Below are 26452 nucleotides of genomic sequence, written 5' to 3'. Positions count from 1 at the left end.
GACAAATTTGTACGTGGATTGCTGCCTGACATCCAGTTACAGATTATGTCCTCTGAAAGCGCTTGGCAGGCGAAGTCTCAATTAGAAGTACTGCACATGGCTAAGTACTATGAAAATCGTGTGAATAATGAAAAGGAAAAACTTGCGAAAAGAAAGGGTGATCTGAAAACAAAAGTACTATTACAATAGATCGTTAGAAGCCCTAGAGGGGGTAATACGCAATTTAGAGGTCAATACGTTCCACAGGGAAGTATGCCCCTGGCTCCAGTAACCATTAACCAGTGTGCCTATTGTCGACAGGAAGGCCACTGGCGCGCACAATGTCCGACCTTGCAGCAAAGGTAATTTGGGAACATGGGTAGACTATCCAGAGGTCATCCAGGTGTAGGGGGCTCTGGTAGAGGTCAGTTTACGCCAGAATCACAGCATCCTTTTTCACAGGATAAACAAGTATCGAGTGTGGATAATAGAAACTTTTTTGATCATCCTTCTGCTGCATACCTCTCTGAAGAACTTCCTTTTGATGACATTCTGTTTCGTTAGAATTGCCCAAAGCAGGATTTGGAACCAACGCCTATTCCCGTTCATCAGAAAGGTCCCTACGTTGTGATGGTGGTGGGAAATAGGAAGCATCTATTTTAGTAGATACGGGAGCACAAAAGTGTTCCATTGACCATTCACGGGTTCCAAATATTCCGCTGTCGGGGCAATCGAACGTTTCCGTAGGGTTTTCAGGCACACCTGTAGTTTGTCCAGTCTCTTTGCCGGTACCGATAACAGTGGGTCCCTTCACAGAGCAGTGTCCATTTCTACTTACTACAAACTGTGGAGAGAATTTGCTGGGGTTAAATTTGTTGAAGGAATTGAATGCAGTAATACATTGCTCCTCGGACGGAGTTCGGTTAACAATTTCGCCTCAGCAATCACTCGCCTCTCAGTTCTTGACTCGACCTTTACCGCCAGAATTCAGTAACATTCCGGAATGCTTATGGGCAATTGATGATAATGATGTGGGCATTCTTCAAATAGAACCTGTTAAAATTATTCTGAAACATGGAGTAAAACTGCCTCGCATTCCACAATATAAGATCTCAGTTGAAGGGGAACAGGCTTTGAAATGTATAGTCTCTGATTTTGTACATCGTGGAGTAATTGAGGAAATTACAGGTAGTTTGTGTAACAGCCCGATTTTGCCGGTGTACAAAAAAGGTGATAATGCGATTCCTTTTCGGTTTATAATTGATTTGCGTGCTATTAACAAAATTGTGGCTCCTCAATTTCCCATTGTACCTGATGTAACAACGATACTAACTATGATTCCGGCTTCTGCCACTCACTTTAGCGTTGTTGACCTCAAAAATGTGTTTTTCAGTATTCCTATACACAAGGATAGTAGGTACTTGTTCGCGTTTACCCTAGGTGGACGCTCGTTCACATTCACTCGTGCACCACAAGGGTACACTGAGAGTCCAAGTATTTATAGTAGAGCATTGAAAGAGCAACTCGATGCTCTCGAGTTGCCTACTACTTGCACGTTACTACAGTATGTAGATGATCTCCTCTTGGCTGCTGATTCTGAAAGTGCCTGTAAAGAAGGCACCATGTTGTTGCTTTGTCATCTAGCAAAACATGGCCATAAAGCTTCACTCAAAAAATTCCAATATTGTTGACAGGAGGTCGCCTATTTAGGCTATCTCCTGTCAAAGGAGTGAAGAAGGTTGACACCTGAACGAATAAAAACTATTTCTGGCATGTCTGTCCCAAATACGCAGAAGGAAGTTAGAGCCCTGATAGGTATGGCTTCTTACTGTAGATTGTGGATCCCTAACTTTTCGTTAACGATTAAACCAATGCTGGCTTTGACAAAGAAGGGAATTTCTTTGCCATTGCCATGGACTTTGGAACACCAGACAGCATTTGATTTACTCAAAACCGCGCTGTGTTCAGCACCGGTTTTAGGAACTCCAAATTATGAAAAGGACTTTGTGTTGTATGTGCATGAACGTGATGGATGTGGCTTTGGCTGTGTTAACGCAGGAACATGGAGGGAAGAATGGGCCGTGCGGCTATTTCTTGTCCGTCCTTGATCCTATTGCATGCGCTTTGCCGAGATGTTTGAGAGCTGTCGCTGCTTCTGCTGCGTCTGTAAAACAGTGCGAGGGAATGGTCCTGGGTCATGCGTTAACCCTAATGGTACCTCACTCTGTAGATGTTCTATTAAATAGAACTCAAACACAACACCTTACTTCTGCACGATTGACAAGATACAAATTGATCTTGTTTGCTCCCCATATTCAAATTCAGAGGTGTTGTGTATTAAATCCGGCTGAACCTTTACCTGTCCCACAAGATACTGTTGATGGTGACGAAACGTCACATGATTGCCTTTACACTACAGAACAAGAGACTAAAGGTAGAATCGATTTGAAAGATACGCCTTTGAATAGCCCACAAGGAGAGCTATTTTGTGATGGCTCCTGTTTCAAACTTCGGAATGGTACATCCACGGCTGCTTATGCCGTCACAACCTTGAGCACGATTGTGGAAACCAAAAGAATTATGCATAATTCCGCGCAGGCCGCAGAAATCATAGCATTAATTCGAGCTTGTGAACTTTCTGAAGGGCTTACAGTAAATATATAGTTTCTTGACCTCACATGGCACAAAAATACAGCACGGCACTTTAATAGTGCGATTACTTTCAGCGCTCACACTCCCTGTTCAGTTAGCCATTGTAAAATCTACAGCACATCAGAAGGTTACAGATGATATAGGAAAAGGGAATGCTTTCGCTGATCAGATAGCTAAACAAACTGCCACTGATTTTAGTTCAGAAATGTATGCTGTAAGGGAAACTGTAAATGTCTGCACCTTTAGTGAAAGTATTGATTCTGTAAAAAACATTCAAGCAGATGCTACTGTAGAGGAGACCAAGAAATGGGTCGAGGGTGAAGGGAGATTGGATGGTAATGGGTGTTGGGTGGACAATGTTGAAGGAAAATGGTTACTCCCGGACGTCTATATTACAGTGATGGTCATTATGGCTCATGGTCCGACACATGTCTGTGCGTGTAAATTGACTAAAATGTTACACAGTGTATGGGCCAATGATAAAATCTTCAGAATTGCGGAGTGCTTTGTCCAAGGGTGCATGGTCTGCTTGCAGCACAATGTAGGAAAAGTTACCTCGACTCCTAGAGGAAGTTTCGCTCCACCTTCTGTTCCGTTTGAGGTCATCCACTTTGATTTTATTGAGATGGAACATTGCAACAATCTTAAATATGTGTTGGTCGTCATTTGTGCATTTAGCAAGTGGGTTGAGGCCTTCCCTGTTAGAGATGCAACTGCCATAACCACGGCAAAGACTCTGTTGAAAGAGTTATTTCCTAGGTTCGGGCTGCCGAGAGTTATCTGGTTGGATAATGGGCCACACTTTATCGCTGCTGTAATCCTACAAATATGTGAAAGATTGCAGATTGATAAACGGTTCCATTCTGCCAGACATGCCCAAAGTGCCGGATTAGTGGAAAGGCATAACGGCATTATAAAGAACAAGCTCGCTAAGACGTGTGCTGGCACCAAGTTAAAATGGCCAGACGCCTTACCGATCGTGTTGCTGTCGATAAGAACAACCCCTCAAACTAAGACTTGGCTCTCTCCCTTTGAGTTGGTGATGGGGAGGCCTGTTAATATTTCGGGTATGCCAAAGAGTCGCTCATTGCGGGATGTAGAGAATGTGCTTCTTTCAGATTACTGTAACCAGTTGACTAAACATCTATTTTCAATTTATCACCAGGTGCGAGAGGCATTACCTGTACGGTACGAGGGTCCCGGTCACAGTCTACGACCGGGGGAGTGGATCCTCACGAAAGTTTTTTCGAAAGGTTGTCTTGCCTTGCACCTCGGTGGAGGGGTCCCTACCAGGTCCTGCTAGTCACCCAGACTTCGGTGCGGGTAGCAGGGCGGAAGAACTGGATACATGCAACGCACACCAAACGGATCCCGCAGCCCGTGCCATACAATACAGAAGACACAGAATCCCTTTGCAATGCTGTAACCAACGTGCCTGAAACCGCAACAACCGACAAGAGAGTATCGGAGACCGTTCCAGAGCTCGTAAGGCCAGACAAAACGGCCATCTTGTCTCCGCACTCTCCCACAGTGGTACTTCCGGATCATCAATTTTCTGACCCCATTTCCGTTCACTCGCCACCTCCAGTGGAAAGTGACGACGCACTGCTTTCTGATCCTTCAGCACCGGAAATTGTGAAATATAATCTACGTCCTAGAAAATAGACGTATGGCACGGTTTGACCGTGCGATTGGAGAAATCATTTGAGGGCTTGCCTTTTGGCCCGACTGTACGAAAGGATTCTGTTGGCTAAGGGTTGTAGGAAAGACATTAAGAAGACGCGCGACTGGAGTCGCCAGCAAACAAACAATTGGTGTTTTTTTGACTGAAGACTACGATGCCTGCACACGCTATCGCTCGTACCGAACTTTTACATAAATATGTGACTAGCAGAGACAATGAGCAAGCGTGTAAGGGGACCCCGAAAACGTATTGTTGCCTTTTTGTAATAACTGGGTTTTTAGTAACTACTGGTTTTGGGTTATGGTACCTGGAGGAAGCATAGAGGACTTTTTACCTGTTGAAAATGTATCTGTTATACCCACTCCTTCCGTGCAATTGCATACCTTGTCGCATAGTTCCGTCTATGCAAAGAATCTCTATCAGAATAATACTCTTTTGTTAATACTGAATGCCACTCATGCAATTTTTAATAGGACCAACTGCTGGATCTGCTCGCATTTACCGCAACATGGGGATAAGGGGCTAGGTTGGTACATTCATCCTTTACCTTTGACAACTGCTTGTTATGCTTCTCTTAGAGCACTATTCTTTGGCCGTTGGAATGACAGCATCTCAGGGAACTTTGATGGTACAAATTTGAATAGTTTTGAAAAACGTGTTTTGGTGCCCCTGGGATGCTCGCTTTTTGCAAATAGGAGTAAGCCAAACGTTGTTTCTGTTAGGCCCTCTGATAGATTGTCTCGTCCTTTTCAGTCTTTGATCTCTTTCAAAATGGCTCCTATAGGCAATAAGGATGCCACGCCTCTATCTTATTCTGTTAACCATAGCCCCAATTCAGTTTCCTTCTGCATACAGAGGAATGGAACACGGTCAATGGGTGATTTTAGAAGTTGCGCCAACGTTGCAAATTTGACTAGTGAGAACAGACCTCTGTATGTAGGTGAACCTGTCTATTTTGTTTGCGGTAATGTGGCATTTCCATGGTTGCCTAGGGATTGGTAAGGAACTTGCTATTTAGGGATTCTATTACCTGGGGTATTTATTGCCAGTACTGCAGAAATCTCGAAGATTCGTCCACGACTAGATGTGAAGGGGGATACTCCAGAACAAACTCTAGGAGACATAATGAAATCCTTTGTGCCATTTTTTGGGCAAATGATGAATTCAGAAGATATCAGGGGACTAGCGAGAGTACTGGAGAGAACTATCAACCGGACCACTGACATACTCTATAATATGACGTTAGAACAGAAAGCGATAAGATTAGTAGCTCTTGAGAACCGGATGTCATTAGATGTCATTCTGGCTTAGCGTGGAAGAGTATGTAAATTAGTGGGGTCCGCTTGCTGCGTTTACGTACCAGACTCCTCTCCAACGATCTTTAGGGCAATCCAAAATCTACATGTTCTTAGTTCGGAAGTGCATGTTCCTGAGGGAAACTGGGAACTTAGTGCATGGTTTTGGGATCTCCTACTGTCGTGGGGATGGAAGTAGCTTTCTGCCTTGCTGATTATCTTGGGTCGTTTACTGTTCCTTTGTTGTTGTATACAGTGTCTCCCTGGTATATGTTCGGTATTAGGGGGATGTTGCGAGCAAGCAACAAGTGTATTAGGGCATAAAATATACGCCCCAGATAAGGTTTCAAAGGAGTACGTGTTGAAAGAAACTCTAGTGTCTGATCTAATGGCAATAGATATGTCTGATAATGATTCGGGGTGTATAGACATTGAAATGTGAGTTAGTCGTAAAGTGATTGGAAGTAGTTTAGCGCTTGGCATAGGCCAAAAGGAGGGTTTGTCAAAACTGATATATTATTTCGTCCTCATTGTATATGTTGGCCTATGCCCAGTCACTTTGCGAGGAAATACGCATCGCAAGGTCGTGACCTTAAGTTAATCAAGCCTCCATTTTAGGTTAAAACCGCCATTTTGGCTTGTCTTGCAAAGTCACCCTGTGGCCTAAAATGGCCGACCTGTGTTCTCTTGTTCTTACTTTAACCTCTTCAACCTCTGTAGGCGAGTTAATGTCCAACCTGCCTGCAGGCTACATGGTAGGGTCATGTAGACCTTGTCCTTTGTTGACCTCGGGATCAGGGGATTACTTGAATCGGCGATGTTAACCTACAAGTATACAAGAACAATAATGCTATTTAAGCAAGACGTGCGAAACATCTGTTTGACCTGCATTGAAGCAAATGTGTAAAGAGTGTAAAGTCACATCCAGAGAATAATAGTACTTGTTAGTAAATGTATTAAGAATTAAACCACATGGACGAGATATGTAAATTAGGAATGAACCTGGCGCAAACCCTAGCCCAGTACATGATTAACTTGTAGGAGGCTGGACATCGTTATGAAGAAACTGTATAAATATGCTGATGTCCAGCTAGCAATTCCTGTTCACTGCTCGCATTGAACCTGCTGGTGGTCTCTGTGATGTACTGACGGCCAAATAGCTATTTGTGTACTTTGTTTTGTAAACTGTTCAGTGTTGCAATAAAGATTCTGGGAATCTTTACAAGCCCGTGTTGGTGTATTTCTCTTTGCATGGTGTAAAAGCCTTAATGTTGTATTTTCTGATTCCACACACCACACACACACACCACCACACACACCCACAAGAACAATATGGCGGAAGGACAAGCGACACATCTCATGGTATGGCCATCTCATAGAGCTAGCCACCTTTAGTGGCAATTCCCGGTAGTTGCAAAAGTGCCCAAGTGAAATAAAACTAAAACAGTAAAAATATCACATCTGCTACCAGCTTGTTTTAGCACATTGTAAAAGTAACCTAAAACCCATTGTATGGCGATATTTCTGAGGCTTGTCAAATCTGCTCAGATAACATGCTATGTATAGGCCGACATCTAGTGGAAGCTGTTGAGTATTAAAAGGGATGTTGGTACGGCGTGCCAGTGATACTATCCCTAGTGTGACATCCACAGTACCCATGGTCCTTCACGCGTCGAGGTCCCACAGATTGTTTTTTTCCGCCATCATCGTCGGAAGCTAAAACGCAGAGTTCTGTTTCGGCTAACACCATTGATTAATAACGTAATTAGAGCTAGTTACTCTTCTGTCCTTTACATTGCAGATCTTCGACGATCATCTTTGGCAGCGTTTTTAAGGACAAACGTCATTGGATAAAGAACGTGCCTCGACGACACGCCTTTGGCCTTGGAAGGCTGCACCAGGTCTCAGCCCAGACAGTAGGGAGAGTGGGGGGTGGTCAAATCTTAGGCTTCTAAGAGAATGCATATCTCCCCTTTCCCCCTCTGTTTTCACTAAGTTGCCTTTCCAACCAATTATGGAAAATACAGCCTTTAAATGTTGCCCCAGTTGCAACAAAATATTTCCCTGGAAAGACAAGCACCGGGTGTGCAACCTCTGTCTTCCGAGGGACCACGACGAGGGTGTTACGCTCACCTAGTCTCTGCGGGGACGTTGGAGCACGGTTGGAGCCCTCCCTGGATTCGACTCCCTGGGATTGGTTCTCTCCCCCAGCTGCTTCCCAGGATACTGCTCTGGATGCTGGTACTGCTCCTGCGAGAACACGAGAGGCAATGAGAAGGGTGTGGAGGTATTGTGACTCCCCTTGGACCTTTCGTGCCAAAATGTGATAAGTAACCGTTTACCCACATAGGCTCACCTGATATATAGGGAGGGTGAGTTCTCTGTCCTGCTTCTCATCAGCAGGGGCGCTTCAAGAAGACCCAGTTGCTTCACTGGCCCATAGATGTGGCGGCCCAGGCCGGCTGTGACCGAACCACTTCGAAGGTAGGCGTCTTTGTGAGGATTATTGTTAATATAATTATTAATGTCTTGTCACATGATTTAAGTTTGTATTCTTAGTAATGTCTCTTTCTCCCTTATAGATGATGGCAGCCCAGCGGAGCCGTTGCACCGGTGGAGGACTCGAGGTGTTCCCAAGAAGATGCCGATTTGGAATCCTAATGTAAGTGCTATATGCGATGGAGCACGACCTTAACAAATGTCCCTATTAGGTTTCTAACCTTGTTTGTTCTTTCCTCCTGCAGTTATAGTCCGGTGGCGCTTGGAGAAGAGTTGCGGTGCGCGGACCTGTCGGCGGGGGAAGGATGCCTGCGACTGTGATGAAGCTGACCGTGTAGAACTCCATTGTTGGTGTCGGAGCTGAAGGTCAGGTAAGGCGGGAAGCCGGTGGTTGTATTCCACGAGCCAGGTAGAGAGTCACTGCGAGCAGGTAAGAGATGATTCTGATGGAGAAAATAGGTAAGTTGCGCCTCCGAGATGGTTTTGCTGACTCCTCAGATAAGATGCTTTTCCGCTAAGGTTTTGCTGGAAGGAACAGGTAAGAGGCTTCTGCGAGATGGTTTTGCTGGAAGACAGGTAGGATGCTTCTCCAAGATGGTTTTGGCTGGGAACAGGTACGAGGGTTCTCCGAGATGGTTTCACTGGAAAACAGGTAAGGTGCTTCTCAGGCGGCGGTTAGCGTTACGCTGCTAGAGCTGAATAACGCGACGCTGTGGCATGCGGGCGAGGCAGGCTTAAATAGCCTGATCCCGGTCACGCCGCATTGCTTTGCTAGATGGTTCCACCCTGCCACTCCAAAATAGTGCTGAACGTGCAGCTTCATGGATTTCTATGGCCACGCCCGGCCCAGATGCACGTGGATGATTAATATGAGATGGGATAACACGTCCCCAGGGGAAAAAGTGTGCAGAGCACACTTTCTTATGAGCCTGGCGCCAAAGGTGCCAGGACTGGGTCCAACTGGACCCTTTAGGGGATGTGAACTGGAGTTCCTTCCCAGTGGCCATGACAGCGGGCCACTGTAGAGCTTTTCAAATCAAAGACTCTTAACGGACCGAAAAACCAAACGTTGGGCCCACCACGCCATGCAGGCCGAGGCCGCCATGGACGTGGAGGAGGCATCCAGCGACGGCAGCATCAGCGTCTTTTCGGATGACGAAGGCGATGGGGGAATCTTCAATTTCCCATGTGCTAGCCCCTGACCCCATCAAACAGGCCGGTGGCTCTGTTACGCGGAGGACAGCCGGCGGCATTAGCACACACAAGTCATCCCACATAAAACACATACCCCAAGTCGACGAAAACATTGTCTATATGGCTGTACAAGGCGTTGAGGGGTAGGTCCACCAGCTCCCTGTTGTCTGGGCACTCGAGATTACACTTGCCCCATGACAGGCCCCCAAAGTCGCGAAATAAAAAGGCGACTCAGACGCAGACTCAGACACAATTCAGCAGCTAAAAACCGAGCATCGTAAGACGCAGTTCCGGCTCTCCTGTCTGCCGAAATTTGACAGCGCAACCTAAGTAAGCAACAATGGATAGCTATGCGAAGAAGAATGCACCCCGAGAGGAACAATCTAGGGCCACTGACCCAGACGCCAGCCAAAGTGCGGATGAGAATAGGATCCTGGAAGCAATAGCAACCATGCACACCTCAATGGAAACCCATATAGGGGAAATAAAATGCGATGTAAGCCTACTGCGCCACGACATATGCAATCTTGCCACCAGATTGTGCGAAATGGAGCAAAATGGAACTGGAAGAGACTGTATCTACAACTAAGGAATTAAAAGAAACGGTCCATGAGCTGACGTTCAAACTTAAAATGCTAAAAGAACGAGCAGAAGATGTGGAAGGGAGGGCGTGCAGAAGTATCATTAAAATACTAGGCTTGCCTGAAGGAATGGAGCGAAGAGACCCTACAGAATATATTTACAATCTGCTTCTACAAGAAATCGGAGGAGGAACCCGATCACAAGGGTTCGCTGTCGAAAGAGCCCACCGCGCCGTCATAAAAAAATCTCCCCCAGGTGCCCCACCCCCGAGGCTGATCATTGCAAACATTCTTAACTTTCGCGACAAAGAAATGATCTTAGCTTTCTCCAGTCTGGGTGGGGTAATCCAAAGAGGCTCAGAAACTCTAGGCATTTATCGAGATTATGCAATACAGGTCCAAAGATGGCAAGCGCAATTTGTACCTACTAAAGAGAGACTCCGACACCAGGAAATCAAATACATGCTCTGAAACTGAAGATACTCTACAAAGGTAAATCGCTGTTCTTTGAGACCCCAGAAGTGATAAATGTCTGGAGGGACGAGCAGACCCTGGACCAGCTATCGGAGAAAGAAACAGATAGAAACAACCGAGGTAAATGAGTCGGCCGGCAGTGCAACCCCAAGACCAAATACTGCTAGCGCACTGAAACAACTGAGGTAAATGAGTCGGCCAACAGCGCAACCCCAAGACCCAGATACTGCTAGCGCACTAAAAAACAGACATTGTAAGCAGGATCTCTACCCCTGAAATACCAAACTTCGACCAAGAGGCCTATTTAGGCCTGTGGTAACGAACAACTACACCTGCCTATCTCTGTTGACCGGCCCGGCCACACGACCCCCGCCCGACCTGAAATGGACTAAGAGTATCTTTAAATACTCAACCACCTACTCCCCGAGACCCAACGGGAAGATGGTGGAGAACGCCTCTACGGAACTATGCCGGTGGGGTCAAAGTTAAATGTTATATTACAGTTCAAAAGTTAACGTCACAAGCGCCCAAAAGTGGAATTAGGACAAGTTGGAGCAATAAACAAGGAGACGAAAAGGAATACAGCACTGCAACAAGTAATGGGTGTGCAAACAAAAAAATGTCCGGAAGTAACCGAACATGCCCTGAGGCAGCACCGCCCTACAAGGAACAGATCACGATACCTAATGATGAAGACATAATGCAAATAATATTACAAGATGGTGGATAATTTAAAAATAGTCACGTGGAATGTACCTGGCCTCAGTAGTTATGTCAAGAGCATGAGAATAATGACGCAACTGCTCAGGAAAGCCATCCAAATCGCACTACTACAAGAAACTCATCTGACAGGCAAATGCACATACTCAGGAAATAGAGGGGAAAGGGGTATGGCTCGGCATACTGCAATTATGTAAGAGGGGTAATTATATGGATCTCCCCAGGAGTGCCCCATCGAATACTACATAGTCACTCAGACTTGAAAATAAGGTTCATACTACTACATGAATACAGAAATAGACAGAACATAGTTTTGCATAATTAACACATATGCGCCCATTCAGAATGCAGCCAAGTTCTACCGCTCATTGTATTCTATCCTGTCACCGTATAGAGGAGCCCACTGGATCTGGGGAGGAGACTTCAATTGCGTGCTGAACCCCGCCGTAGATTGATCGGAATACTCACAAAAACCTCCCCCACCCTCATCCAAAGCGTTAAAAACACTAGCATGAGATCTGGAGCTCCAAAAGATATGGAGATGGGTAAACAAAAACAAGCAGAAATTTTCATACTACTCAAGTGTACATAGACATACACGGGAATCGACTATGTATTTACAGGGCAAGAACATGCCAGCAACGTAATAGAAGCTACATACGAAGGCAGGACCCTCCCATGATAGTACAATGGGCCCTTGCAGATCACCCAGCGCCCATCCCCACATGGAAGCTACGTGTAGAATCATTACGAGATGAAAGCTTCAGAGAAGACCTAAGACTTCATACAGAACAATTCTTTGAAAACAATTTAGGAAGTGTGGAGAATACGCACACTGTATGGGAAGCTTACAAGGTCGTCCTACGAGGAGCGACGAGAGCCACTGCGGGAGGGGTCCGAAAAGACTTTGAGAATCAAATATCAAGAGTAGAAGCTAAAATCAAAGAACTGGAGAGGTTGGATGCACTGGGGGAGAACAAAGCACGCACCTTCATAACACTATGACAAAAATGCATAGAACATTGGGAAAGAGTGGGCGGTTTTAGTTTTGCAAAATACACAGAAAAAATACATGGCCAGGGTGATAAGCCAGGCAGACTCCTAGCCTGGCTAGTCCGGAGTTTAGACTCCAGAGGCAGCAGAGATAGCAGACGAATGCGGACACCTATGGCAATCACAAACAGAGATCAATCACGCCTTCAGAGATTTTTATAGCTAACTATACGAAGATAACACGCAATCTAGCAAGTCCAAAATAATAGAAACCCCGGAAGACGTACGGCTGCTTAAACTAACCATAGAACATCAAGAAATGCTAGACAGCCCCCTTACCTTAGAAGAGATACAAGGTGTTATCACTCCATTACCCACCGGGAAAACACCAGGCGGCAATGGGCTCCCACCCGAATTCTACAAAGAATACTCCGATCTATTGGCCTCACAGTTATTACAAGTCCTATAAGAAGTACACGAAACAGGTGCCCTCCCAGTCTCAATGGAGCGATATCCGATACTAACGATCCTAAAACCAGGCAAAGACAAGAGACTATGCGAATCATAGCGACCAATTGCATAGATGAAACAAGACACCAAGATCCTTAGAGCAGTACTAGCTGAACGACTCGAGAGTAATCACCACACTAGTCCATCCAGACCAGACGGGATACGTCCCGAACGGAGCCCCAACATCAAAACTGAGACGACTCCAGGCGGTCATAGACTGAACACGAGAGAGCCTGGAAGGCTTCGCAGTAGCAGCTTTAGATGCCATCAAGGCATTCAATTCCGTTCAATGGGAGTGGCTGTTCACAACACTACGGAAAAGATGAGGTTTCATGCTATGGATATCTATCCTTTACAAGAAGCCATCAGCGAGAGTCTGCACAGGCAAACGTATTTCAGACCCGTACCCGATCCGCAGGGGCACCAAGCAAGCCTGCCCACTAACGCCACCCCTGTACATTCTGACGCTAGAGCCCCTAGTGAGCTACATGAGAGAAGCATTTGCCCACACCGGACTGCAAATAGATGGAACCACACACGTCATATCTCTCTACGCAGATGACCTCCTGCTATACATACAGCGACCAGAAGACAACCTAGTAACGTACCTGGAAGTACTTGACAAATGTGCACGACTATAAGGAATCTCCATCAGCAAGAGCAAATCCTGTCTGTTTCCCCTAGCGAGCTGGGCAGGCAAAACAGAAAGCCAGCTTCCTTGCCTCAAATTCAAGTGGAACCTGCGTATGTTCCGTTATCTAGGTATAAACATATGCAACAACATAGACGTCCACAAAACCAACACGTTGAGGGTGAGGCCTAGAAGCATCCATAAAATTCTGGGAGAATCTCCCCGTCAGTAATGGAGCTGATAAAAATGATAGCCCTCCCCAGACTCTTATACCATTTCATAAACATACCTCATCTCATACCAAAAGTGTTCTTCAAATATCTCAACTCAACACTAAGCAGCTTCATATGGGGTAAGGGCCGAAGAAGAGTAGCCATGGAAGCACTTTACAGAGATTATGCAGTAGCTGGAGTGTGCCTCCCACACTTCGAACTTTACTTTCTGGCAGGTCAACTTCAACATATAGCCAGTTGGCTAGCCGGCATAGAGACAGTGGAACATGCCCTCCTGAGCAACACTGTGACCCCATTCTTCTTCAAAGAAGCATTGTGGCTGGAGAAGAATAGAATCACACTAACTCCAACGTTCTTGCAACTAGGACAACAGGTATGGAACAGGACAAAAATAATGCTGAAAGTAGATGAACCATACTCTTCCCCAGATACCACTGGTGCCCCTGAGTGGCACCAATGTAGAACATCTCAAAAAAAGCAGGACACACTGGGAGACCAAAGGACTGATCACAACAAGAGACCTAGCCCCGACAGGGACAATATTAGAATTCCAAGAACTGATTGAATCCCATGGAATAAACCAGGGCTAAACATAACATATGCAAGATTCGGCAAACAGCTAAAGACTAAATGGCCATCTCCAACAGCCTTACAGTCTAAAAATCCTGTATTGGGCGCGCTATATGGCGTAACTGAAGGCAGCATATAGTATCTAGACTATACCAAACGCTCATAGAAGACGTACCCAAAGATCCGAACAAAGGAAAACAGACATGGGAAACAATAGGAAGAGCAATCACGGATAGTGAATGGACCAAAGCGAAAGTACACCCTAAGAAGATATCTAGAAATGCCAGATTGAAACAGCTACAATTCTACGTATTCCACAATTGTATCCGACCCCAAGGAAGATATCACGCTTCCCTGGGGCAAATATACAAAGTTGCCTGAAATGCAGAGAAAAAAACTCAGATATAGGGCACATGTTCTGGCAATGCCCAATGATTCAAAAGTTCTGACGAGGAATAGAACTACGACTACGTGAGAATGGGATTAAAGGCAGAGACTGGACTATCGAAGCATGCCTCCTAGGACTATACAATTACCTGAACAAAAACAGGGCAGTGAAAAGGATACACTTAGCGTGGGCACTGGGCAAACGTCGGATAGCGATGATGTGGAAAACCAAATGTGGAAACATGGTGGAAAGATTTGAAAAGGTGGACTATGGCAGAAACAGCAGTCTGGTATGAAGCACTGAGAAGGGGAAGGAGAGAAAGCTCTACAGCTATGACACAATTGAATGCAATTGTAAAAGGACTATAAACCTCACCAGACGATTAAGCCCCCCTGAAATACACCCACTAACAGACTCGTCCCGAAGACAATAAGTACAGGACACCCGAGAAGCACACACCACCCATGATCCTCAGCATGCATCATCTCCAAGAACTCTTGACCTAGGAATCTGCAATCTTACGAACTATGACCCAGTGACGAGTTACTGTTGAAGTTGGGGTTAGGGAGGGCATTGAGGGAGGGAGGGAGGGTGAAGGGAACCTAACAAAAGGCGGAACAATATGCAAAAACCATGTATGTTACACTATTTGTGTAAAAACTCAATAAAATATATATATTTCTCCAGCATGGGGTCTGGCATGGATTCACATGCTCATGAATATTCCCCGTCGTCAGGCTGGGAATCCTCGGTAAAGAAAAAATCAGTATCAGTTTCGTTTCTGATCTGTCTTTCGTGGTAGTAACCAATCACTGATCTCTGCGTCATATTGACCACAGCCAATGACTGCCCTCTACCTAAGCCCCGCCTCTGGCAGCCATCTTCAGATTTGGTAGCACGTGAAGTGGCAGTATGACCAAGTGAAGAGCCGCAGAGGGAGGTGGCAAAGGCTCAACATTAAGCATTACATCAAACTCAACATTAAGCAATTCTTACCTCCTCACCAGGCTCACCTTAGGCGAACAGATTGCGCAGCACTGCTTGGCCGACCCTGGACTCCTCCCTGGAATCCCGATCGACGCAGTAGAATTTCGTGAAGGTGTGCGTCGACCTCCACGTAGCAGCCCTGCAGATGTCCAGCAAGGGCACACCAGATAGGAATGCTGTGGTAGCTGCGATCGCTCTGGTGGAATGGGCTCTCGGACGGCCAGGCAGCGGTCGGTTTGCCAACCGATGACAGTACATGATACAGCCGGAGAGCCATCTGGAAATGGAGGCCTTTGAGAGAGCCTTCCACTGATTGACAGGTCCAAAGTTCACAAAAAGTTGTGACGTCTTCTGAAAACACTTTGTGCGGTCCACGTAAAACTTCAGCGCTCTAGCCACATCCAGCGAGTGCAAAGTCCTTTCGGCCAGATACGAAGGCGACGGCAAGAAAACAGGCAACACCAAGGGTTCGTTGAGGTGGAAGTCCGACGGCACCTTGGGCATGAAGGAGGGGTGCGTCCTGAGCACTACCCTCGTGTCGTGAAAAGTCAAGTACGGGGGCTTGCAGGAAAGGGCCTGGAACTCTCCCACTCTTCGTGCGGAGGTGATGGCCACAAGAAACACTGTTTTCCACGACAAGAACTTCAACGGAGCCGAGTGCAGAGGCTCCTACAAATACTGGAAAGTAAAACCTTAGACTAACCTTTCCCCTGCCCCTGTCAAAACAAGTTATTGTACTCACAGGCGAAAATCACACTTGGACGAGTTGTTGTGGTGAAAATGTAAATGGCTCGTTATAGGCCCTTCATTCACTCTTTTTTATATATTGAATTGATTGTTTATTTGTATAGCGCCTATACACAATGTGTTGAAAGTGCTTTATATATATATATATAATTACGCGGTAGCGGCTTGTAGTTATGGTTAAGTTTCTAAACTCATAGGAAGAGCACTTTTTCTGCGGCTTATAACTTTGCTCCCCCTGGACGAATCGTCACCAAACTTTGCAGAAAAAGTATTTGGGCGACTCTGAATTGTTTCACCAATTTGGGAGAGGTTGCGTGCAGGGTGGGGGGGGGAGAATATAGGGGTGTCCCAATATTTTTTTTTCCCCATTCAGCATGAATGGGGAAAACATTTTGGGCATTGCTACAGGTCGAATGGCTGGATGGATTTTCACCAAATTTGCGCCAAGAGCAGGGGCTTGGCCCAGAAAGCGTGCTTTTGTGTGTTGGGTGGAAATCGGGCCGGTACATTTTTTGCAAAACACTGAAATGTACGTCCCAAATAATTAGCGATATATGGGTCCTCTCCACTGACCCTTTTCCCAGTTCGTTCCACGGACCAATGTCTGGTTGGATCGTGGTATGCTGTGCTGTTGGCGAAGAGTGGACACGGCCGGTGGTTGGCTAGAGAGAAGTGTGCTGTGCGTCAAAGTTTTTGGGAGATGCCGCCATGGTGTATCAGAGGATATTGGTGCGCCGAAAGGCGTTGGGAAGACTGCTTTGCAGTATTGGTTGGGTGAACGAGGGGGAAGCGAAGATATTGCCAATGTTTTGTGCTGTAGGCTACGGCTGATGGTGGTTATGTTGAGGTTGTGCGTTTGAGTTGTATTGTTGCATCGGGTTTGTGAGGCAATATTAACCTGCTTCTTTTACTTGGCTTGCTGTGAGTCTGGGTAAGGCGTAGGCTTTTCACTGCATGGCCATGCCATGTAGAAAGCGCGTAGGGCTTGGGTACAACCCCCCCTAATGTAAGGGCTGAATGTATGGGAGAGCAATAAGGCACTTAGCGATTAGGGCGGCGGGCGAGTTTGCTTACACCATTGCTGCAAGGCAATGCATAACGACACAGAGAAAAAGGATTGTTTGGAAGCACACTGTCGAGATATACACCAATCCCGCAGCTATTGACATACACTGGATTGGTGGGTCATTGCACAGGGAAGTATGATATGTTGGTCACTGTAGGCAGACTGTATAGGGTTTGGGGAGTGCCTTGGAGATATGAGGATATTAGCAGTTGGTGTACTATGTTGTGTTGTGCCTCCAAAGGCCCTACTGCCTTGTGTGCATGGTAATGGCCTCTGGCTGTAACAGTGTGGCCACTGGTTGGAAGTAGGTGTGCAAATGCTGTTTTGGTTCGCTCCTTTACTGTACGTATACGTGCGTGTAAGCAGGCAAGCACCGTTGGAAATGTTGCCATGCATGCCTGGATTACCTTCCAGTGGGTGTGTAGTAGGACTAGTCAACTGCCTCCGCCTATGTACAAAAGAGGCTAGGGCTTGGCCATAGCCCTGCTCTAGGGAGGGCAGGTTGACATTGGCAGATGGAAGGAATTTGTATGCAGGTACTCATAGATAGTTAATTGGTGGGCAGTTGTGGAGGCGACTATTATTTTTTTGTGAGTGCAGGCAGTCTCTATTGGGGATGGGGAGTGCATTGAAGACAATATGAGGATATTTGCAGTCATACTGCCATGTTGTCTTGTGCTTGTAAAACCCATATTGGCTTGTGTGCAACCAACAGTGTGGCACTGTTTGGAAGTAGGTGTGAGATGGTTGCCTTGTTTGAGTATGTTGTTGTATCTATACGTACTTGTAGGCAGTAAATTATAAGCTTACCTTGTGCTATACAGTACACTTGTAAATATGTAAGTGCCGTAAGATCTGCACCTTTGCAGAATTAATGTGGAGGACATGTAGGTGCAGGTCGTAAAGGGAATTGCAGAGATGAGACATAATTTGTGTTCGGAGGGGTATGGACGTGACCAGAGGTTCGGTTCAGGGATTGCAGTAAGAAAGTGGGAAATGCCAGGCTTGTTTTAGTACGTAACGTTTGCGACATGACACATGTACGCAGATACTAACACATAAACAGTTGTGGGGTAGGTGCGCAGGTGACAACCTTGAGAGGCTATTGGGGTTTGGGAGTGTATTGCAGATGGTATAGGGATTGCTCAAATTGGTCTACCATGTTGTGTTGGGAGTGGCAAGTGCGTACTGCCGTTTATGGATGACTACGGGCGTTTGATGTAACAATGTGGATTTAGTTCTGAAGTAGGTTTATCAATGTTCCCTTCTATAGGTCAGTTCTCACACTGATAATTAAGTCCAGCGTACAGGGCTGGAAATATGTATGTCTACTGTGGGTGCTCACTGTCACAGCATGGTTGTGGAGGAAATGTTGCAGGTGCCATACCAGTAGAGGTGGTGTGAAGTGACGGCACGTGAATATGGTGACCGTTATTGGCCTTGTTGCCATTCACATACTGAGACGACACAATTAATGTACAGTATGGTACACCGCTCATAATACCTAGTACGTTGAGAGAGAAGGAAGGCAGTGCGAGATGATGCAGTGCGACATGACACAAGTTAGTAAGTATTACATATGGACACTATGGAGAATGTAAATTCAAACACATACATTTGCAGCCGGCAACATGATGAACGCTGTTAAGTGGAGCTACATACAGGATGGCAGGCCATCTGACTGTTACCTTTGTTTGGCGTACTTGTTCAGATGGCGAAAGGAAGCCGGTGGAGCTTGAAGTGTGTTCAATTGTAATGTGTGCCTCGCTTCCGTTAGCTATGCCTGTGTGCCGCATACACCATCGCAGCAGTCGCTGGCGTCAGTGACTTCACTTGTGGACAGTTGTTCCTCCCGGCGTGAACTCCAGGTATTTATTTTATGTGCATGCCAAGCGTAGCGCACTCTGTCATGTGAGCATCTGGCTCTAGAAAGGAACAACATAAACGAAAGAAAAAGCGGAATTGCGCAGACAGACCGTACGCTTCCAGATCATTCCATACTTTACTAATAATACAGTGAGTGGTTGGAAGTGCTTTATTTTGCCACAGAATGTAAACACAGTTGGTGGATTCACCACTCTTTTATTTCGCAAACAAAATACAGTGACAAATGCCATCTGTGCAATTATGTTCTTCTTTTCTCATGTAGCACAGTGGGAAAAGGAGTACATAGTGCTGCTTGGTGGTCCGTGTAAGAAGACATTGGGCCTCATTGTAAGCATGGCGGTCCGGGAACTACAGTACCGGTAAGCATGCCGGTACCGTAGTTCCCGGACCGCCATACTACGGGCTTTGCATGCAGGCGCCTGTCAGCCTGCCAGGTCTGACCTGGCGGGCAGAGCGACACCCGCGAGCACAGTACATCGGATGCACCGGCACCATTCTGAATGGTGCCGGTGCATCCAAGCTCCCCATTCCCATTCGGCCCTACAGGGCCGAATGGGGATGGGGAGTCCCTTATTGCCAGTGCCTGCAAATGGGCAATTACTGGGTCCACCGAACTTGGCATGACCCGTTTCTTGCCCATTCGCGGGTGTCGGTAAAAATGCAACTCTGACAGCTGCCGTGCCGGTTTTTCCGGCACGGCTACCGCTGGAGTTGTAATGAGGCCCATTGTCTTTGAAAGGTAGCGAAGGTAGCATGCAGTGCCTCTGGGATGGCTTATAGAATGAAGGTTGGTTCGTATAGTAGGAACCGCAAGTGGACATACCGACCCATAGTGGTCAGCCCAGATAATAATGATGGAAAAGACATTGCTTATGGTAATCTCCCAATGGTTGGTCCACCAGCCGTCTATTGGAATGTGGAAGCTGTGGCATGCGCAGTAGGGTGCGACATATCTGAGTAGAAAGAGGAATAAGTGTACCTTGTGTGTAAGTGCGTAGCGCCATATCTGAACTCACTGCCTTAGTGTCTGGTTTGTAGGTAATAGTGATTGTACGGGTGCACAGAAGAAAATGTGTTGGAACCGTTGGGACAAGATGATGTTTTCATGTGTTGCTTTTTTACAAAGGTTGACAGTGGTAGCGAGTGTAGTTGGGCCCACGGTGCAATATGTCAGTGTGTTTACAAAGAAAGTAATACAGTAAGAAACGTAATGGGGGTTACCTCGGATTGCTGGAGAACGGGGTAGCTGCTTTGGTAAGAAGCGCATGAAAGAAATGTGAGTTGTACATATTTGTGTGCCGGTTGACCGCTGCGTGCACCTGTGTCGGTTATAACGTATACTAAACTGAGGGTCCGTAGATGTAATAATTGTGTGAATGGGCATACAAAGGACAGAACAGGGAATCTAGCAGTGTACGAGCGCATAGAAGGTGAGGTGCTTTAGTGTACGAGAAGCAAAAGAAAGTACAATGACAGTTGCAAGTTACTAGGAATGGTGGAGACCTGGCAGTGTGACAGCGTTTTTTTACTGCTGTCACAAACGTCTGTGTTATGTATGGAGAGATAGTGAGCGGTAGAGCAAGTTTGTAAATATGCATACCGAGGAGCACGTAAATAACTGTTAATCGTAATACACATGTGATGTAAAGGTGTACTTACATAATTTTGGCAAATTCCATCCTTCTTTTGGGAGGCCGTGAAATGGCAGTGTACGGCGTATGAGATGGTTGCAGAGTACCTTTGGGGAATATGGACAGAGGAACTGCAGTGCAAGTTATGTATTTTTTTTTTGGACTTCTACACAATATATGACTTTGGAGCTACACATGCTTCCCCCTCAAGGCTATTTTACAATGAGCGTGTGTTCGGTTTAAGGAGAGTATGTTAAGTTTCAATTTCTGGAGATGAGGCAGGAAAAAAAGGAAGGAATTAGCCAGGAACGTGTTTCGAGTGTAGCATCTATTTACGAATGTTGGAAGTGTCATTACGGGGAAGGTAGTGCAACGTACAAGTAGATATGATGGTGCTGTACAAATGGTCACGTGAATGCATAGACGGCAAAATACACAACATTTGTTTTTACAGTGTGTAAGGAAAAGTTAGATGTGCACTGTGTTACGAGGCAACAGTGGGTAATGTGACACAGTTTGCTGTTTGAGAACACGTGGGAGGGTGGTCCATAGTACGCAGTTTGTTGTACTGCATGACCATTTTTGGGGCTACTGTTTAGGAAAGGAAAGCAGGTAGTGTGAACGTTTGTTTAACATTGTAAGGCGGTTATGGTCTGTAAATGGTATTTTCTTTACAGAAGAAAAAAGGGTAACAGAAGTCTACTGTTGAAGTAGGAGGAAATGTAATGATGTATGATATGTGCACTATACATGTTGGTAGGATGGGTGGAGTTCTATAGCAGGTGTTGATTTGTGAATGTTTCACTGCTTCCTTTTTGTACCATTGTTTCTTTATGCGTTTGGTTTCTGCTGATGGTTTGCAAGTATTATGATATTGTTCAGTGGTTATGCAGTATTATGACCGTAGCTGTTGGCGTGTTGTAACTGCTTATACTTTGGAAGTGTTTGATGCTATGTTTGTAGCACAGTAGTTAAGGTTGAGTTGGGTAGTTGTGATGCTGCAAATAACATTGTCGTATTCAGGTTGCAGTTAGATACCAGGTGGCGTATTCTAACTGTTTACAGTGTACTGTACTGTTTGTGAATGGTACGTAGAGAAGCGTGTGTATTCTTGTGGTTATTTGGACATCTGTTATTTGGAACTGGTACTGCCGAATTACGGATGTACGTGGTGCCACGTCCAAATGTGTTGGAGTTGTATGAGTATTGTTGGAAAGCTGGTGACTTATTTGCGTAAGTCGTGATTACAGAGGTTACTGAGGATAGTTTTGCAGCACAGTAGTTGAAGGTTGAGTTGGGTCGTTGTGATGCTGCAAATAACATTGTTGTATTCATTGTCGTATTCCTGTTGCAGTTAGATACAAGGTGCCGTATTCTAACTGTTGGCAGTGTCCCGTTTGTAAAGGGTATGTAGAGCAGTTTGTGCATTCCTGTGGTTATTTTGACATCTGTGTACATTTTGAAGTGGTACTGTCCTTTTGCGGATTTATGTGGTGATACGTAAATATGTGTTGGTAGTTGTAAGGCTATTCTTGGAGAGCTGGTGACTGGTTTGCGTTAGTGGTGATTTTAGAGGTTACAGTGGATAGTTTTGAACCCTCACGCTTAGCAAATTCCCTTCCACCTATACAGTGGAAAATACTGGTACTTTGTTTTGTGGACATGTACTGTTTGTGTGACTGTACTTCTTGGAGTCATTGGGGATGAAATTGGCAAATATACACTGTAGTGCATTTCGCAATGCTTCATTTATGGTATGTTGCTTTAGGTCAATAGTGTGGAAGGCTGTCCACTTACGAAGGTACTGGTTGGTGCTGGGAGATTAAGGTATACTAGTTTTGTACATTGATGAGTACGGGCATTTAGCACTTTGGCACTAAACACTTTATTTTGCCTTTAGTACCTTTTTTGCGTTAGCATCTCCATCACCCAATGAAATGTACTAATATTGATATGGACATGCATGATTCTTATTAGCATTTGGTCTAGAAAATTATAAACAAACATTTTTTATAAAACAAGTATTTTGCACTATTATTGAACTAAATGATTTTTAATGTTAATATTTTGCGAATGTATTTTTATAATGTTCTTGATTAATATTAAAATATGAAGTTGTAATTGGTTACCTGACTGAACCTCTTCTCTTTCCACCTCTATGATATGAGTACTTAAATAATTTTAGTACTTACCCATGTGACTCCCTCCCTTGGTTTTTGTACTTTAATGAGTACATTTTGGCCTCAATAATATTAAGTTGGCATTTGCAAGCTTTGCAGGTAGTCTGTGCTTTGGACTGATGGAAGCATCATTGCATTCCCACCATGACGATTGCTTTCTAATGTATGCAGTATAGTGGCCTGCATTGGTGAAGTCCCCTGTGTAGTAGATTATGGCTACAGTTGTGAAGGTTTACCTGGCAAGTGATATCTGTCCGTGTGTGAAGGCAGTAGGTTTGCAGTTGTTTTTGGTACTGTTGGCATTGTACCTTAAGAGCATTAATATCACATATTGACTATGTGAGTGTATATGTAGCGTCGAACGATTATCAGAATTGCACGACGTACAGAACCTACTATGGTTTGAACTTTGCACCAGTTGCAGAAATGGAACGGAGTCAGTTTGGTATATAGACAAAGGATTCGTTAAAGACTTGCTCCTCAATGACATGGTTGCAAAGAGTGCATGTATGTCTCCAGGTATAGGAAATGTGAAAGATTTCAATTAGAAGTATGTTTTTTCTTTCCAGTATTTGTAGGAAGTGCATTATAAATTCTTGGGGATCTTCTTGTCGGTTTAAAGTGAATTTCACCATTCCAGCACTATAGTCCAATGTTTGCCTTGTTCCTGAGACACTGTAAGTGGTGTCAGGATTGCTTACTGCATTTCATTGAAGGATGATCATTTGCAAACACAATTGGTCTGCGCCAGTTGAATAAATGTGTTCAACAACTGCTTGTTATTTGGAATAGAACATTTATTGTTACATTTGCATAGCAATTAACACCTGTTGTATTGAAAAATTGGAGTGGGACAGGTCCTTCTTTGTCTGAGCCCTTTGATGGAAGGGTACGTGGTTTCTTAGCAGAGGCTTTTCTTTGTGTGGGTGGAGTTGGGTTTGGTTTGTCTATTTTACTCCTTTTGTATGTGCTTTTGGTAGTTGCTGTAGTATGACTTTCTTAGAATTTATTGGATGGCACTGTGGCCCAATCATTTAGTACTTCTGATGGAATGAGCCTTCTTTTCAAAGCTTTTGGTTTTTGAGGAATAGGGTACATTTGTAGATGGGATGTGTACAGTGCACGTAGTCTATTGTACTCTATGATGCAAGGAATGTCTGCAGTTGCATCACAATTAACTAGATGCAGTCCTTCCAGTGCACATATTCGTGACAGCGCTACGTAACTCTTGCCTTCTTTGAAGACTGTGTGGCCAATATCAATCAATGCTTGATCTAAGGTGAGACCTTGCGATTTATGAATAGTTACTGCATAAGCTAGCGACAGAAAAAACGGTTCTCTGCGTACATACGTGTCTATGAAAGGAAGGAATTGCGCCGTTGTGCGCCCTACATTTTTGACTTCTGAAAGTTTGTCAAACTTGATGTTTACAAACTGAATGCTGCTATCCCGTGTGTATGTGTGAAAGGCAACAACTGTACCAAGTGCTCCATTAACTGAACCTTGCTCTACGTCAGTGTTACGCTTTAGCATAACTCAAACCAGCTGTGTTGGAGATGGAGCTATCTAAGGCTTGTAGTTGGGCTATGCCTTGCTGACACATAGGTATTGTCATACTGTGTATGTCCTGTTTGTCTTTGCTATGAATTTCTACTAGTTGTTGTTTCTATTTTTGCAGCTTTGTTGCATTAAATTGTGCTCAGCTTGCTAGAGTTGGCATTAAGGCCATACAGCTGAAATTTTTGTGAGCTAATTGTTCCATGACATCAGTAGCACATGTGTTACGCCTGTATAGCTCATGGATGTATCTACTATTGAATGTAGACTGCGCCTCTTTTGATAGTACACAAATCTGTATGTTTTTTTAAAATGTTGGCATATGTGAGGTCTGCGGACTGACGCATGTTTTGAGTTAGTTCTCGGTATTGGAAATGTTGCCAAAGATTTACATTGCCGATGCTTCCAAGACTTTTACGGCACTGTTTGTGTCCTAAGGTTTTGAAGATAGGTTTACCTTTGACTGGTGTCAATGGAAGGAGATGTCGAAAACAATTACATGTTTAGCTCCAAAGAGCTCTACGTAGCCTGTTTTGAGTACCTCTTGTATTCTGAGGTGAATCAAAGCCTACATTAGGTTGGAGACCATGCTGACCTCATCTATTAGGAGTATTTTCATTTGTTTCAAAACCCTGCTTAGCTCCATAGCAGCTTTTGCTCAAAGTTTATAATACTCTAATTTATTTTGGTGTTTCACTGGAAGGAATAGCAATCGGTGTAGAGTGACTTCACTTATGTTGTACGCAGCCAAACCTGTAGGGACAGTTATAACCACAGAAAGGTTGTTTATTTGTTGGACATATTTACTGATAATTTTTAAGAATGTTTTACATGATCCAGCTTCACAACTTACATACAGTAGTATAGGTGTGTAGTTCTTCAGACCATCCACCTTATGGCGATTTTGCGATTTGCAAAAAAATCGCAAAATGTGCCATTTCACGCAATTGCCGCTATAAATCATTAAATGAGCGCGGAAAAGACACGTTAGCTTAGTGTGTCTTCTTTCGCGCTCATTTAATGATTTAGAGCGAACACAGCAGGCTGCTGATTGCAGCAGCTTGAGGGTTAACACCTCTGCGCTCATGTTGCAGGCCCGGGGTTGCAGGAGGGTCACGCAGGCCTGGGAGATGCACAGCATTTGGCTGTGTCCCCAGGCCCCTTCCGCGCCCATTAGCGAGTGCCTGCCCTGCCGAACTGACAGTTGGTGAAGCATAACCAGGTAAGCACTGGCCTGCCCACCAATCTGCCCCCAACTAAGGCAAGAGCACCCAAACAGGCCAAATTGGTGTTTTCATTACACCTTCTTGTCAACCACCGGAAAGCATAAACTTAATGCTTTCCGACGCTTGTAGCTACGAGCGTCTACAATTGGTATGATGCAGCCCAGCCTTGAATCAAGGCTGGGCTGCATCATACCAATTGTCAGACGCTCGTAGCTGTATTAGTTTCAAATTGTTTTTAATTGGTATCATGGGCTGCATGATACCATATGTAAAACAATTTGAAACAAATACAGATACGAGCATCTTCTTTTGGTAACATGCAGCCCATGATACCAATAGAAGACGTTCGTAGCTGTATTTGTTTCAAATTGTTTTATAATTGGTATCATGGGCTGCATGATACCATATGTAAAACAATTTGAAACGAATACAGCTACAAGCGTCTTCATTTGGTAACATGCAGCCTGTGCACCTGGCTGGCAGCGTGATTCCCACCCACAGATGGACAGATAAAGAGTGAGTGTGAGAGGAAGGGAGAGAGAGAGAGAGTGCAGAGAGAGGGTGCAGAGAGTCAAGGAAAGACAGAGTTTGTGCGTGTGTGTGGGAGAGAGAGAGAGAGAGAGAGAGAGAGAGAGAGAAAGAGAGATAGAGAGAACGAGGGTGCAGAGAGACAAGTAGAGACAGAGAGTTTGTGCGTGTGTGTGGGAGAGAGAGAGAAAGGGAGCTAGAGAGAGAAAGAGGGTGCAGAGAGACAAGGAGAGACAGAGT

The 26452-nt window shown here is 45.0% G+C and overlaps 1 protein-coding gene across 3 annotated transcripts in view; it reads left to right on the top strand.

Annotated features, from left to right (window-relative positions):
* The window catches only part of UNK (unk zinc finger), a 1622654-nt gene that overhangs the window by 1326810 nt on the left and 269392 nt on the right, over window positions 1–26452 (top strand). For 2 of the 3 annotated variants that reach the window (XM_069654744.1, XM_069654745.1), the window contains exon 15: window positions 3797–6867. The exons of the other annotated variant lie outside the window; for it this stretch is intronic. In XM_069654744.1, the coding sequence (XP_069510845.1) occupies window positions 3797–4296 (500 nt within the window). In that variant the 3' untranslated portion in view covers window positions 4297–6867. Of the gene's footprint in view, window positions 1–3796; window positions 6868–26452 lie in introns of those variants that run through there. 3 annotated transcript variants of the gene reach the window in all.

The sequence above is a fragment of the Ambystoma mexicanum genome, chromosome 3q, assembly GCF_040938575.1.
Source record: "Ambystoma mexicanum isolate Mex_15411 chromosome 3q, UKY_AmexF1_1, whole genome shotgun sequence".
Lineage (NCBI taxonomy): Eukaryota > Metazoa > Chordata > Amphibia > Caudata > Ambystomatidae > Ambystoma > Ambystoma mexicanum.
This window is presented reverse-complemented; position numbering and strand designations above follow the sequence as displayed.